This window comes from Tasmannia lanceolata, unplaced genomic scaffold, assembly GCF_043159265.1.
Source record: "Tasmannia lanceolata isolate RefF3 unplaced genomic scaffold, GAP_Taslan_0.1 ptg000023l, whole genome shotgun sequence".
NCBI classification, from domain to species: Eukaryota; Viridiplantae; Streptophyta; class Magnoliopsida; order Canellales; family Winteraceae; genus Tasmannia; species Tasmannia lanceolata.
The window spans coordinates 26,051,790-26,068,131 of NW_027518700.1; the positions used below are offsets into that span (position 1 = coordinate 26,051,790).

At 40.6% G+C, this 16,342-nt stretch overlaps 2 protein-coding genes across 2 annotated transcripts; both read left to right on the forward strand.

Annotated features, from left to right (window-relative positions):
* Positions 1 to 813: 813 nt before the first annotated feature.
* On the forward strand, positions 814 to 8,998 carry LOC143856460 (uncharacterized). Its single transcript, XM_077366687.1, has 2 exons — positions 814 to 4,210; positions 7,742 to 8,998. Exon 2 carries the CDS (start codon positions 8,098 to 8,100, stop codon positions 8,791 to 8,793), a length of 696 nt encoding a protein of 231 aa, XP_077222802.1. The 5' UTR covers positions 814 to 4,210; positions 7,742 to 8,097; the 3' UTR covers positions 8,794 to 8,998.
* Positions 8,999 to 14,045: 5,047 nt separating this feature from the next.
* On the forward strand, positions 14,046 to 14,666 carry LOC143855969 (secreted RxLR effector protein 161-like). Its single transcript, XM_077366012.1, has 3 exons — positions 14,046 to 14,250; positions 14,347 to 14,424; positions 14,467 to 14,666. The coding sequence occupies exons 1-3, from the start codon at positions 14,046 to 14,048 to the stop codon at positions 14,664 to 14,666; spliced, it is 483 nt and encodes a 160-aa protein (XP_077222127.1).
* The last annotated feature ends 1,676 nt before the right edge of the window (positions 14,667 to 16,342 follow it).

Genomic DNA, 16,342 nt, shown 5'->3' on the forward strand with positions numbered 1-16,342 from the left:
GGGCGAATTGGGGGCGCTCTTCGGACCTTCTCCATTCGTCATCAGGCACGGACCTTTTGTATCTCTGGTTATCCATTGCAAACAGAGCATTTGTTTTGGTTCTATGGCGCATCCATGGATGGCGACTCTGAGTTATTTTTAAATATATCTTGGTTTCGAGCCTTGGCTCCGGATCAGGATGTATCTCTTTCTTTTTATATCGCCACTCATGCTATGCTGTGAGGGTGGCAACAGTTTCGAGAGTTCTCTGGTAGAGCTCTCCTTCACGTTGTGGATGATCCAGAGGGTGTTAGGGACTCGTTCCCTCACTCGTCCTTGGATCGGGGTCCATAGTAGCTTAGTTCAGGTACACCGAACTACGATCGACTCTGATTCCAGTGAGGCTGGGATACGTAGGCAACTTGGATACTTGAGTGGCATACCAAGCCCGAGTCGGCTCCACACACAAATGGTGGGGTTTTGTATATTAATTTTTTTATATAAATTCTTAATTAAAATATGTAGGATTTCCCTCACATTAGCATTTTAGGAGAATATTCACTTAGATTGAATTCAAACAAATTAAGAAAACCAAGATACACATTAGGGAATATATTGAAATTAGATCTTAGGATGCATGTCACGTAGTTCGCACATTAATATAGAGTTAAATGAGCCATTTAAAAGAAATTCAAAAGAGTTAACTTTTGGAATTGAAGACCCATTATCGGGCAGGAATGGTGCATGTGGTGGTAACTTCCCATACCTTCTATTCTCGTAACCAGGTAACGAGTCTAGATTTCTGGTCAACATCTAGGTGGCGACTCTGTCACTCTCTTTTGCATGGAATTCGGATTGCCTTAGTGATCCCAAGTTCACGGAAAAGATGAATTAAATCACACCTTGCTAGGCTCGACGGCTTACCCCTGCCCTTATGGGTACTGGGTTGCACGTTTGTTTGCACCCTATGGCTCGGTTGCTGCCTGCTTGGTTGGGTAATTAAAATCAATAATAAAAAGCACACGCCAATCACGAGGGTACGAGAGACCAAGAGAGAGGGAGGCAGCTCACGCAGGCCGCGACCCCTCTCGCGGGATCAGGTCCCACACATACGCTATTGCAAGAGTCTATAAAGGTAATTGTTACATCATGCATGCTATATATGTAAACGTTAGATGCGTTACTAATTTTGCATGGTTTTCTTTGGAAACCAAGTTGGGATTTCAAGTAATAGATTTTCTCTATATATGTGTGTGACAAGTCTTTTGGTAATAGAGAACTACTGGAATTTTTGAAGCAAAATAATCCCAAGTTTATTTCGTCCTTTGTTTCTCCTCTCTCATCTTCTTTTTTGAACTACATCTTCAAGGTAGTTTGATACACACCTATGCTCCAATAAAAGAAAGAATATTCCATTTTCTAAACTACTGATTTAGATCAGTAAATCAAAGAGAACAATCGTTGTTCTCGTTCCCTTGTGCAAAAGGATCCCATCGGATCAACTTGCGATGTTCGCGGCAATTAGATTGCGCGCGGTGATTCAAGGAGTAGATCAAGCAGACGATTAATTCTGCGATCATAAATAAGGTATTTGACATTATATTTGTATTTATTTTGTCATCATAAGATCATCTAGTCCCTAGGAATTCTGGACAAAGGGCAAAATCTTTAGAAAATTTTTGGTCTATACAATTTCTTTGTCCGTTGCGCGTAGGGATTTTGCTCGAGGGTTACGACCCTTCTAGCAGCTAGAGATGCTGAATTCTTTGAAGACAAGTTCATCAAAGACAAGAATGTTACACTTAGTGATCTGCCAGAAAACTCTCATGCAAGAGGGTCTACTGAACTAGACGAACTTGTCTCCCTTCCAGCTTATCAAGAGACTGTCGATGGAGATTCAACTATGTCTAAGGAAGTTCATGTGAATGATGATCTGTAGACACCCCCATTTTGCTCCACTTTAATCAATGAAGTGGTTAGTGTCTTTCTACCCGTTTTCTAGTATTTTTATTTTCGTGTCCATCTCTTATAATCTTTTCAGTCATTTCCGCTGTGTTTTGTATTTTTCCATCGGGTGTTGAGAATGGTTATTCACGGGAATCTAAATAAGAGAGAGCTTTGGGATAATTTTCTTTGGGCAGAGTCAATCAGGTGGGCTCGTGCAGTGTTTTGGGGAAGAAATGAGTTTTGGCTTACTTGGATCCAATACTTGAGGTTGCTCGTGAAGGAGAACTCTCTTTGATGTGTCCTAATGAATCTATGATTCGGAGCAGATGGAATTAATTTCTGTGCGCATCCCATTGTGGCCTCGCAAATGAATGATTCGAATTGCTTGTAGAAATGACTTGGGGGTGCATCCAAATTATATTACCTCTCGTTAAAAGAATAGTTAAGATCATGCTTCGGAACCAATTTGAGGGGCACAACCAAGATACATTTTGGCCCATTAAATTGGATGGTTTGGATCATCTTGTGAAAGGGATTGAGAGAACCATCAATGAACATTATGATCCATCAAATGAACGGTTTGATCTGCCCTAGGAAATGATTTGAAGGGTACATTCTAATTTATGTTGCAGTCCACATTATAGAGTGATCCGAACCATCCATTTAACGGGGATGGTGGGTAGCGATTGTCTATTAAAAATGGGTTGCGGTTACCAAATTGAAGTGGGTTATTAACATTAGAATTGAAGTAGTGGGCTGTTTTTTTTAATGTGAATCAGGGTGGGCTGTGGATATCAAAGTCATGGGCTGATATTGGATTAGAAATGGTAGGACCCACCTGCAATTAAATGGTTGAGATCCTTATCTGCCTTGGATTATCACAATAGTGTCCACGCCCACGCATATTTGGTTTACATGTTGTGGGTTAAAATAAATAGTATCTTCTAAATTCTTGCTTGCAATGGTGGGACCCACGTGGGCTGATGAGAAAAAGCAAGAGCCGACCATAAATTTGAGAAACTTGCCAATTTTTCTACTGTTTTCTTCTTTAACAAGGAAGTAGCAGTTAAGTGCATGGGCAATTTCTTTGGAAGGATAGTCACCACAAGATTTGGGAAACTCGTCATAATGATGGCATGTTTTCTAAAGGTAGAAGCATTATTTTGCTACAATCCTATTACTAGAAGGAACTAAAAGGAAAGTTACCAACCGGGCAACAGTTAAGGGAAAGAGAGTCTTGCCATTAATAGATTTAGGCAATCTTTATTGCAGCAGTTACCATTTTCTCAAGGAAAAGCCAATTACATGTGCCAACGAAATTAGAATGCATGGGGAGAGAAGTGAGGGAGGAGGCAGCATATTGGATTCCTTTCCATGAGGGGGGACAACCATATATTTGGACGCTTCTAATTACTTGGGAGGATTTTTTCTTTCGGTGGGAGGGAGAGGATTTGGACGATTCTGATAAGATTTTTTCTTTCTAGTTTTTTTTGGGTTCTTGGGAAAAAGGATAACGAAACAGAGTCTCGGGCCGGCTGTTCTTCCTTAGGCTTTTCTCCTCATCTTCCTCAAAAGATCTTCTCATCTCCTCTGTCAAGGTCCCAAGCTTTCCACTTCAAAAACAAGAAAAACAGAGCACTCTCTCATCTCTCATATACCTCTTTCTATCTTACTCTCACCACTCTCATTTCTCTCAACAGAGCACTCTCTCATCCCTCTCAAAACAGAGTATCGTACTTCTCATCTCCTCTCCTAACCACCCTCTCACCTCACCTCTCTAAGAACAGCCAGCCTCTCTCACTCTCGATCTCTAAAAAAAAAAAAAAACAGAGCATCCCAACGGCACACTCTATCTCCCACACTCTCTCTGTCACACTCTATCTCCCACACTCCCTCTGTCATCCCACTCCCTCTTTGTCCCTCTTACTTTCACTCTCTCTATATCCCTTTTAATCTCACTCTCTCTCTGCCTCTCAACCTCTCTGTCTCTCGTCTCTCGTCTCTCAACCTCTCTGTCTCACTCTCTCTATATCTCTTGGTTATCCCACACTCTCTCTGTCACACTCTATCTCCCACACTCTCTCTGTCATCCCTCTCTGTCTCTCTCACTCTCACTCACTCTCTGTCTCTCTCATTCTCTCTCTGTCTCCCTCACTCTCGCCATTTATCTGAGTGGTGAAGAAAAACAAAGAAAGAAAAAGAGAAAGAAAGGGGATTGGATTGCACGTGGACGAGCTTTTTCTGATTCTTCAGCTTTTGGATTCGGCGAGGAACTCTATCACAGGTAGGTGCACTGTTCTCGGATTTTTTTCATAATTATTTGGTATTTTTTTATATTTTTGCATGATTTTTAAGCATTTAAATGAATTTAATTCAATATTAAATGTGTGTGCTCAAAATCATGATCTGCATGAGTGTTTCAATTCCGTTTCGTCTCAAAATTTAATATATTGATCTATTTAAATAGACTAAAATGATCATCGGATCGGATCGGACATTGAATCAAAAGATTTCGAAAATTTGAGTGAAGAGTGGAATTTTGTTTAAAATAATGACTGAGAAATTACAAAATTCGAAAAAATAGCTATCTCAGGATGATTGATTTTGCGGAATTTTAAAATTTTCTTGTGTTCATCACATCAGAACAAGATTAAAGGATGCTTTCCGAAGTCGTAATTTTCTCAAAAATCATGTTTTAAAAATAGAAAACTCTTCAAAAATATCTTTTTGACGAAGAAAAATAAAATATGTACTAAATAGATTCCAAAATTAATGAAATTTCGTGGGAAAATAATATGGTACTGATACATTCTACCTTGAATTTTTAAAGATTTTTGGATTTTGTTTGGTATATTATTTGATGCTTTCTTTGAAAATTATCAGATTTTGTGAAAATTTTCACTGACACCAGATCACAATTAAAATTCTCAAAATTTTTACAGTAGTCTTATATTTTATATTTCTTGATACTGTAAAATTTTCAATTCATTTGGATATTCTTTCCTAAGGGTTGTAGTGTAAATTCATAATCTGGTCTGAAAATTAAAAAATCCGAAATTGATAGTAAATGGTCTCTAACATTCATGAAAATCTCACAACATGCTATGCTTACTTATATCTTAATACTGTAGGAATTTCAACGAATTTAGATCTCTATTTCTAGTAGTTTCTGTGTTATTTTTGTAATCTGGTCATATTATTATTAAATCAAAATTAAATAGGAGCTTAATGTAAAAATATGCAAAATTCTTCCAGTAAGCTACATATATTCCCACCTTGTTTCTGTAGAAATTTCAATTCGTTTCGAATTTATTTGCAATAAATTCACTTGTAAAATCACTCATGCGGTTTAAAATTGATAAAATCCACTCAAAATTGAAATTAATTAAAAATCATTATCAAAATTTCTAAAGAACCTTAAATTTTTGTCACATATTAATTCTTTAATCCATTGAAACAGAAATCTTAGGATCCTTAGATTTTCCTGGTAAAATGGCCAGTGCATCCATAATCGTATCCCAATTGCAACCGATCTTTGACAATTTGAATATTAAAGCTATAGCCTGTTGTTGGCTCCGAGGTTACTGTCCACGGAAATCCTAAGATATGCCAGGCAATAAGGTGTTATAACCTAAGTATTAAATTACACAAGGAAAGAGTGCACGATTCCCTTCCTTGGATGCCATTCGAGACCGAAATTGGTGAACCTTAGAACCTTTGGTATTCCTTAAATATCCAGAAACTGAAAATCCTTGAAATCTGAAATTAATTAACTTCAAGAACTTGAATCGATTTGTCTCGAGTCTTTCGGAACCATGGGATTATGGTTTCCGTCGTAAGAACCATTAGAGCCCAACTTAGGAACACTTATGTCAGGTCGTGTCCTAGGTTTTAGGGAGTCTTAGGTTTTAGGGAGTCCTAGAGTTAGGAGTCCAGCCTCATCACGGACGTTTGCTATGGATAGCAACCGTGCCATAGGTTTAGTTACACTAGTCACCTGATCTTTCCTTAGGACAAGCCTAGTTACCTTGGATGTAGGTTAACCTGCATTAGTCTAAGGAACAACTTGCACTTAGATAGGATCATATAGCATCTTAGATGAAATCCTAGGATAATAAAATCCTCAACTTGAATTAAATAACTTCTCTTAAAACTGTTGAAACAGTCAATCCCGTCTAGGTCGGTGTCTTAGTTGAGTTTGGCATAAGTAGCTTAGCTTAGGTGCACCGAACTACGTCGACTCTGATCCCAGTGAGGCTTGGGTACGTAGGCAGCTTGGATGTCTGATGGCATACCAACCGCGAGTCGGCTCCACAACAAATTGTGGGGTTTTGTATATTAATTTTCTTGTAAATGCTTAATTAAATCACTTAGGATTTTTCCATGAAATTAGAATTTTAGAAGAACTTTCACTTAGATTGAATTCAAACAAATTAAGAAATCAAGATACACATTTAGGATCTACATTGAAATTAGATCATAGGATGCATGTCACATAGTTCGCACATTAACAAAGAGTTAAATGAGCCATTTAAAAGAAATTCAAAAGAGTTAACTTTTGGAATTGAAGACCGATTATCGGGCAGGAATGGTGCATGTGGCGGATAAATCCCTATACCTTCCATTCTTGTAACCAGGTAACGAGTCTAGATTTCTGGTTAATTATGGGTCATAGATCCCACATCTAGGTGGCGACTCTGTCACTCTCTTTTGTGTGGAATTCGGATTACCTTAGTGATCCCAAGTTCACATAAAAGACGAATTAAAATCAATAATAAAAGAGCACACGCCAATCGCGTGGGTACGAGAAACCAAGAGAAAGCGTGGCGGCTCGCGCCCCACCCCTCTCGCAGGATCGGGTCCCACAGTTTGGCGACTCTGCTGGGGATCACCTAACTTCATTAAAATTTCAAAAGATAACTCATTTGAATTTAATTTAACTGGTTCATAAAAAATCTATCTCTTTTATGTTTGCTAGATTAGTTTGTTTGTCTTGTTTTATTTTCTCATCACATCGTACTCAAACTTAATTTAATAAAACCTGAAGGCATCATAGATTGCGCAAACTTATTGCACACACTTACATCACTTGCATCTAAACCCTTGCATCTCACATGCACACAAGTCCTATTTTATGAACCCGGAGTGTTATCTAGCATGGTTGACTGGGATTTCATCACCTGGTGCCTCTGTGCTAGAGAAGCATTCCACCCTTAGCCTAGCACCTTATGGTGCGTAAACGGATCTCTTGTTCACGTACTGATACGCCGGATACTGGTACAGTATATCGAACATGGATTCGCGCTAAGAGAACTCTTGGCCTTACCCCTAGATTAACCCACACATGCATGTAGTATACGAACACATGTGCATCACGTGTGTGAGCCTAGTTTAGGATATCCTACCCATTTGTATCTAGATTAGACCGTAGTCCATCTTCCAATGGCTACGATCGGTCCTTAGGTACACAAACAAAGTCATGAGTCGAGATCCTCTCTCCACTCCGCTAGATTAAGATTAGGGTTTGATGCCTTCAGGTAACACTGTTAAAATGTGCGAAGATTAAAAACTTTCCCTTTGGGGTTAGGATATAAATCCCATCATTTCCAAGGATCTCATAGGATTAGTCATTCATGATCTATCCGTTGAAAGCAATCTTATGCTATCTCACCTCATCTCTTGATCGTGCACCTTTCAATCTTCTATCATGTGATTCGATCATGTATTCATACTTTATTTGTACTGGCAGGGACTTATCACAATCTCGTGTCCATATAATCTTGATTATTCTCGTATCCCTTCTCTTGGCTTACAGGCACCATGTCTACTAGTACAATTCTTGATTGGATCTGTGGTACATTAAGAGAATCTCACATCTATGCCATAAGTGAGCAAGAGAAAAATCTCTTCGGCTACGTGGCAACCATTAAGCTCGATTGGGGATTACTCTATGCTGCATCAGTGTGTTGGGATCCCGATCATCACGTCTTCCGTTTTGGCAACCAAGAAATGTGTCCCACCTTTGAAGAATGGTGTGCCTTATTGGAATATCCTGTGGATGGCCCTCTGGTGAAGCCATCCTGTGTACCAGATTATCGTCCTTTGTTCCTTCGCTTAATGAATAATCCAGATGAATCCATGAACTCTTTCATGAAAGGCTAAGAGGTGTCCATGCAACAACTGATTGACATTTACCCTCCTATTGGACACATTTGTGCTGTTGATATTCAAAAAGCCCGACGTCGCACTTTGAGATTCTGCTCCTTCGCTAGGTTCCTGACTGTCCAGCCTTCTCGCTTTGCGTCGGCTGTTCTTTTGGACCTCGTTGATCAAATGGATCGTGGCACCAATCCAATTCCTACTATACTTGCAGAAACCTTCAATGGATTGGATGATATGGCTCACCTTCGTGCCAGTTCAGGTCCAGGCTCTTATGTTCGCTCTTTCGTTAGGTCTTTCTCAGGATGTCCTGCATTACTCCAGGTGTGGTTGTGCCACAGGCTAAAAATTGCAGCTCCTGTCTATTTCGATCATACGTTATACACATTCAGTGAATGGCGTCATGATGTTTCTTTCGATCATAAAAGCGATTGGGTTAAATGGTTAAATTATCGCCAACAAGATCAGATTTATTGGCAAATTCCTGGAATCCAAGAAGCTGTCTTCAACACCGGAGAAGCTAACTACGTTCGCCTTCTTGGTCTCAAAAAGACTTCCTTTTATGTTCCTGCCAGGATCCTGCGTCAGTTGGAAGGGAGCAATCTATTGTGCCTTCCCTTCGTCATTTTTATCCGCCTGAGGATCTCAAGCCCAAGATTGTCAAAGCCGTTTCATCTGCTTGGGATGTCAGAATCATCAAACCTTTAAAAGAGTCAGCTGAGGAAGATTGTCGTCCGAAGAAGAAGCCTAAAAAGAATGCTTAGTTCCATGTTTAATCTTATCCGTTTATCTTTGAAAGAATGAACCATGTACTCAAGCTTTAATGGTTGATCAATAAAGTTCATCTTTCTCTCTCATTATCTTGGTCTATGCGTGCATCATTGTCTACTTCTTTCTGATTTTAAAATATGTCTTTCAAATATTTCAGGGCAGTAAACACCATAGTTAACCCCACTACTCCTTGGGTTCGGATCTCTTCACGATTGGAGAGGAATTCTGTCTCTCCACCACCCTCTCTGAGAACCCCAACATCTCCTTCTTTCTCATCCTCACCAATGGCAGACAACCAAGATGGCCTTCCACCCGCTGCTATTACCGATACTCTTACCTTGATTCTCCAGCAGCTTCAAGAACTCAAAGAAGAGAACCGAGTTATCAAGGCTCAGCTTTCTGAGAAGTTGGGACCGTCGTTGTCCAAAGATAAAGGGCCCATGCACCAAGCAGCTACTTCAGCAGCACCTGCCCAACCAGTGTTCATCACTATCCCTGATAAAGCAGAAGAAGATTTGGAAAAAGAGCAGTACAGCGAGGATCGCAATAGGCATTCTCAGTCCGTGGTTGATAAGACAGTTATGGAGAAATTAGAAAGTCTTACCAGGAAAGTTCAAGACATCCAGTCTCAAGACCAGGGTAGTTTCAACCCAAGTGATCTTACATTGTTTCCTGAAATCCATCTCCCTGCTAATTTTCAAATGCCAGATTTCGACAAATATGATGGTGTGGGTTGTCCAATCACCCATTTACAGATGTTTACCATCATGTGTCAGCCTCAAGGCTTATCTCCTGAGCAAATGGCTCAATTGTTCCCGGTTTCCCTAACCAAGGTTGCTAGGAGATGGTTCATGGTCCTAGACAAGACTCGTTATAGGACATGGAAGGATATCGGTGAGCAATTCAAATATGATGATGGGACAGAAATCACTAGAAAGGATTTAGAGAGAACCAAGCAAGACTCGAGGGAATCCTTTCTAATTTTTGTGAAAAGATGGAGGAGGCTAGCAGCTCAGATGATGGAGCGCCCTTCTGAGGAAGAGCAGGTCCAAATAATCATGAAAATTATTTCTCCCCAACTCCAGTATCACATGTCATTGCAATATTATCCAGACTTCAAGCACTTCATCGTGGCAGGCACCCAGATAGAGGAGGCTATGGCTCAAGGTGTATTCAACCGTAGCAACCCAAACCCCAGAGATTTCAAAAAGTCCCCTCCAACCCAAGTCAATAGCATTTCTCGTTCCAATGCTCAGTCCTCTAAGTCCCAGGAACCCCTAGTAATGGACTATGCCCAACCCGCGATCGCACCTCGACAACAAACCCGGGTAGAATTTACCCCTCTTCCCATTCCATCTCCAGAGGTGCTTAAGCAGTGTCTTGGTTCAGGTCGCATAACCCTACCTGCCATCCGGCCTCCCCCCAATCCTCTACCTGCAAATTGGCGAGCTGACCTACACTGTAAGTACCACAGAGGTCCTGGTCATCTTACTGACAATTGCATCGCCTTGAAATTTAGAATCCAAAAGCTCATTGATGAGAAAGTCATTGCATTCCAGCCAAGACCCAATGTTACCCAAAATCCACTACCTGGTCATGCTAACCCTCCTGCTGCCGTTAATGCCATAACCATAGGAGATCCTGAGTTTGACCCTCTCACCCTCATATGTGCGTTAGAACCCGTTGCTGAACCCCAAATCATCTTCTGTGATGAGTCAGTACCTCCCTTCGTAATCACCTATGAGCCATAAGTCCCTCAAGTTATCACTTATGATGAGCCCTGAATTGGATGAAGTAAGACATGTGACAAGGGGCGGAAGAATTTTCAAACCTGCTGAATTGAGAGTCGAGAATCCAGGGGCATTGGCTCGAGGAGAGGAGCCGCAATATGTGAAAGATCTAGATGATGAAGTTGTGCAACAGTTGAAGAAAACTCAGGCCGTTGTATCTGTTTGGGGATTGTTGATAGCGTCAAAGAAACACAGAGAAGCCGTGTTGAAAGAATTGAACACCACACAGGTATCCTCAGAAATATCTCCGGAGCAGCTGGCTGAAGTTGTTGCTCTAACCCAGGCCACCAGGGTCATTAATTTCTCAGATCAGGAGCTGCCTCCTCAAGGTCGGAATCACGCTAGAGCTCTTCATGTCACCATTGTCTGTGGAGGCAAGAAAGTACCATCCGTGTTGGTAGATAACGGATCCGCGTTGAATGTGTGTCCATTGAGAACTGCCATTACCTTGGGTTTCGGTCCCACTGATTTTGCCGAATCAACCCTTGGTATCCTCTCATATGACAACACCTGCAGAAATGTAGTCGGGGTCCTCACCACCAGGATCGTTATAGGCGGTCAAGAATTTGAGGTTGAGTTTCAAGTTATTGATATCAAGGCCTCGTTCAATATGCTTCTGGGACGTCCCTGGTTGCATAAGGAGGGCGCTGTCGCTTCAACCCTTCACCAAAAATTGAAGTTCATCAAAGATGGAAAACTGATCACTGTCAGAGGTGACAAAGAGCCAGAAATAGGACAGATAACAGGAGAAACTCTGATCCTTCCAGTTGCAAAAGCAGAAGATTTCAACCTGAATGGTTTCGTGTTCGACGTTGCTGCTATTTCCTATGAAGAGGCCTCTCGGGAGGAGTTGTATTTGCCTTTTGCCATCAGTCCTGTGGTTGCCAAGATGATGAGAAAAATGAATTACTTTCCTGGTATGAATTTGGGCCGTGATCCAAGCAAGGCGTCTCACTGGCGCCCAATCAAGGCAAACCATGGGATTTTCGGTCTTGGATATGTACCTACTGAGGATGAGGAAGAAGCCATGGAAGAATTATTGAAATTGAAGGAAGAAATCCGCCGCACCGGAAGGGTACTCCCGATGGCTCCATACTCTTTATCAATGAATGGTCACTTTATCAAATAAGGCGAGACTTCTCCATACTATGGGTTTTCTGAACCATGGTATGACTCAGTGACAGGGATCATGATACCCGGTTTTGAAATATTCAGTGGCCTTGCTCTCCCAGAAACAGAACCGCCGGTATGTTATGTTGAGAAAACTATTGAGGACTGGTTAGTCTACTTTGAGCCAGAGGTGTTGGGGTCTTTGTTTGAAGAAAATGTGCCTGATGTTGCTTGGCAGGAGTTGCCGATTTTAGACCATTCTGAAGAGTAAGAAGAGACAGACTGTGAAAATGTGCTAGTAACAGTTATTCAGAGCAATGATACCTTTACTGAACCTCAGAGTCAGATTGCACCTGCAACAGAAAATCTTTCAAACTGGAGTTTTAGTGTTTTTCCTAGTTATTTTATTAAGTCAAGTCCCGTCAAGTCGATTGAATCCGAGTCAGTGCCTAGTCCAGGCGAGTCATTTTCTGATTTTATTTACTATGTGAATCCTGAGCCTGTTCAGGACGAGTCCAATGATAATGATGTAATTCCTTTCAATTCAATGAAATATGATTCTCAGTATGTCTCTGTGTTTGCTTCTGACTTTAATAATGATAACACTCCCTCCTCAGACGAGGAAGAAGGGATCGACGAAACTCCCCTTGAATTGCAGCATATGCTCAAACAAGAGGAGGAGCGCCGAGCCCAGCCTCTTAAAGATGAAATCGAAATTATAAACATCGGAACAGAAGATTTAATACAGGAAATACGAATTGGAAATACTCTATCTCCTGAAGAGCGTGATGAATTAATAAACATACTTAAGGAATATAAAGAAGTTTTTGCCTGGTCCTACAAAGATATGCCCTGGTTGAGTGAAGACATTGTTCAGCACAAGCTACCTTTGTTACCGGGAATTAAACCTAAAAAGCAGAAGCTAAGAAGAATGAAGCCCGAGTGGGTCTTGAAAGTAGAAGAAGAGGTTACTAAGCAGTTGAATGCTAGGTTTCTGCAAGTAGTGGAATATCCAGAATGGCTCGCAAATATAGTACCTGTACCGAAGAAAGATGGAAAGGTGAGAATGTGTGTAGATTTCAGGGATTTGAACAAGGCAAGTCCAAAAGATGATTTCCCTCTACCACATATCGATATCCTGGTAGACAATACGGCCGGACATGAATTACTATCTTTCATGGATGGTTTCTCGGGCTACAATCAAATTAAGATGGCACCCGAGGACATGGCTAAGACCTCGTTCATTACACAATGGGGGACATATTGCTATCGGGTAATGCCATTTGGTCTTAAGAATGCCGGTGCGACATATCAAAGGGCAGCTATAGCCTTACTCCATGACATGATACATAGAGAAGTCGAAGTTTATGTTGATGATATGATTGTAAAAGCCAAGGAAAGGAGAGATCATATCCCGAACTTTAAGAAGTTCTTTAAAAGAATTCTCAAATACCAGCTTCGCCTGAATCCCAGCAAGTGTGTATTTGGGGTTACCTCTGGTAAGTTGCTAGGATTCATGGTGAGTCAAATGGGTATAGAGGTAGATCCTCAAAAGATTAAGGCTATCCAGGAGATGTCGCCACCTAAAACCGAGAAGAAAATTCGGGGATTCCTAGGAAGGATACAATTCCTAAGACGATTCATCGCTCATCTGACATCAACTTGTGAACCTATCTTTAAGCTCTTAAAGAAAAACTCTTCCAAAGAATGGACAGAGAGATGTCAACAGGCCTTCGAGAAGATAAAGCAAAGTTTGGCTGAACCACCGATAGTAGCACCAGTAATACCGGGGCATCCATTACTGCTTTATTTGTCAGTAACAGAAACCACTATGGGTTGTATGTTAGCACATCAAGATCCAGAAACCAAGCATGAAAAGGCTGTATATTATCTCAGTAAGAAGATGTTGGAGTATGAACAGAAGTACACTGTCCTAGAAAAAACCTGCTTAGCCTTGGTTTGGGCTACTCAGCGACTCAGGCATTACCTTTTATCACATAAGGTCCTGCTTTTGTCAAGGATGGATCCTCTGAAGTATCTCTTTGAAAAACCAGCTCTGACAGGTAGGACTGCCAGATGGTTATTATTGTTGTATGAGTTCGATATCACCCATGTAACCCAAAAATCAGTAAAGGGCCGAGCCATTGCTGAACAATTGGCAGAAGCACCCCGAGAAGAAAATCAGCCTTTCAAGCCGATGTTCCCAGAGCCGCAAATACTATCCTAGGGATTAGAGTTCTGAGGACAGAGTCTGGATTTTGTTTGTCTCAATCTCATTACATTGAGAGCATGCTGAAGAAATATGGATATTTTGATCTGGCCGAGTTATCAATTCCATATGACTACAACCAAAAGCTCCATGCTAATACTGGAAGAACTGGAAAGCAACTGGAGTACTCAAAGACAATTGGTTGTCTAATATATGCAATGAGTTGCACCAGGCCAGATATTGTATTTTCAGTGGGGATGCTAAGAAAGTTTAAGAGCAATCCAGGTAAGCAACACTGGAATGCAGTCCAAAGACTGATGAGGTACTTGAAGGGTACTCTCAACTGTTGTTTGTTTTTCTCTGGTTATCCATAAATTGTAGAAGGTTTCTCAAATGCCACTTGGTGTTCAGAGCCAGACGAGTCTAGATCGACTGGAGGCTTTGTTTTCACCTTGGGAGGTACTGCGATTTCATAAAAATTCAAGAAGCAAGCCATAATAGCTAAGTCTTCTATGGAGTCAGAGTTTTTTGCTTTGGAAAGCGCTGAAGATGAGGTTGAGTGGCTCAAAGATCTTCTGCTAGATCTTCCAATGAGAAAATTGCGTTTGTCGGCAATTACTTTCTTTTGTGATAATCAAGCGGTCAGTACTGCTGCAGAAAACAAACTCTTTAATGGAAGAAAGATGACTCTCCTCGTTTGAAGCACAACTATCTATCTGATCTAATAAGTCGAGGAATCATTGTAGTGATCGATGTTCGATCATCAAAGAATGCTGTTGATCCTATGATAAAAGGTCTGAAAAGGGAATTGGTCTTGCAGATAGCCGCCAAAATGAGACTTATGTCCATTTGAGGTATGGTTATTTGCATTTGGATTATGGTCATTTGCATTTGAGAATGGTCATTTGTGTTTATATCTACCATTGTAATGTCATTTATGGTTTAAAGAGTTGTCTACCTAATTATATCATTCATGGTTCAAAGAATAAAACACAAGTAGACTTATTCATGATTGCTTACATTTGTTGCATAAAGGACTAAGTGCATATGTTGCACAAGGGTCTAATTACATGTGTTGCAAAAAGGACTATGCATTTATTGCAAAGATAGTCTCTTTGCTGTCATGTGTGAAGGATGACTTTTAAACGTTAAGGAGTTTGAAGAACTACGGCTGCGGGGTGCCTGACAGGAGCACACTAAAAGACTCACCTATGTATGGGTATAAGCATATCACCTCTTATGGGGTATGAGTAGTCATGACTGTTGGAGCCCATACATAACCATATCTGAGTTGAGGTTGGCATTAGTGCCTTAATGAGTCCTGAGTATTGTGTATACTTTGAGGAGCTCACCTATGTGCGGCTAGAGATTTGCTATCTCTTATCTAATCTGAAAAATTGTTAGAGCCCACAGAGAAACCTTTCATGGTAAAGAGGTTGGCTTTTAAGCCTTAATGTGGTCCGAAGTACTTCGGGTACGGGGTGTTTGACATGAACACACTAAATGACACACTTATGTTAGGGTGGAGATATAGACCGTCTCCTATGGAATCTAGATGATGGGATTCCTAGAGCCCTTGTAGAAACCAGGACAAACGCATGGCCTTTAATGTGTTGATTGGTGGTATGATAATTCAAGACTTGGTTCACTATGCATACACATCTCGAATTAGTTCTTGTGTGACTACTAAATAGTTTGTGAAGTTCTAGTTCATGACCTGGTTCACTATGAATTTTCACTTCTATTTAGAAGTCTAGTAAATATTCAAGTATGTAAGACATCTTTATGAAGCAAAAGGACTAGAGGACTAGAGCTCTCCGAGTTTATGGATGATTTGAAACTTGTGAGGTATTGTTAGATTTTGTATCCAATTAAGTTTCAAATATTAAATAAAGGGCTGTGGATTTTAAGGTGGCTTTTCATATTCCTTGAAATTCCAAAGGCCATTACTTGGATGGGTGAAGAGTTAGACTAATGAATCTATTTAATTGTTTACATTAATAGATTCAAGATAAGCTTTGACTCTTTGTGAGACTCTTCATGTTCCATTTAATGTGATTCTCTGGTTTTCTCATTTAGTGGTGTGCATTTAGTGCTCTCATTAAGGGTGATTCCAGAAAATGAAGAGACTCATGGCTTGCTTCTAAATAGAGAGAAAAAGTACAGCTTTTCTAGTATAGAGAAAAGAGAGAACAAGAAGAAAGTTTTCTTCCATTGTTGTGTGAGGAAAGAAAAGCCAACCAAGGTGTGTCCCATATTTTTGGTGTGATTTGTTCCACCATTTCTGTGTGTGATTAAGGTTGACACAAGAAGCCTCAAAGTGCTATGTAGAGCCCGATTTGCTTAACAAAAGACTCAAAGATTTGCCTTGCTACGT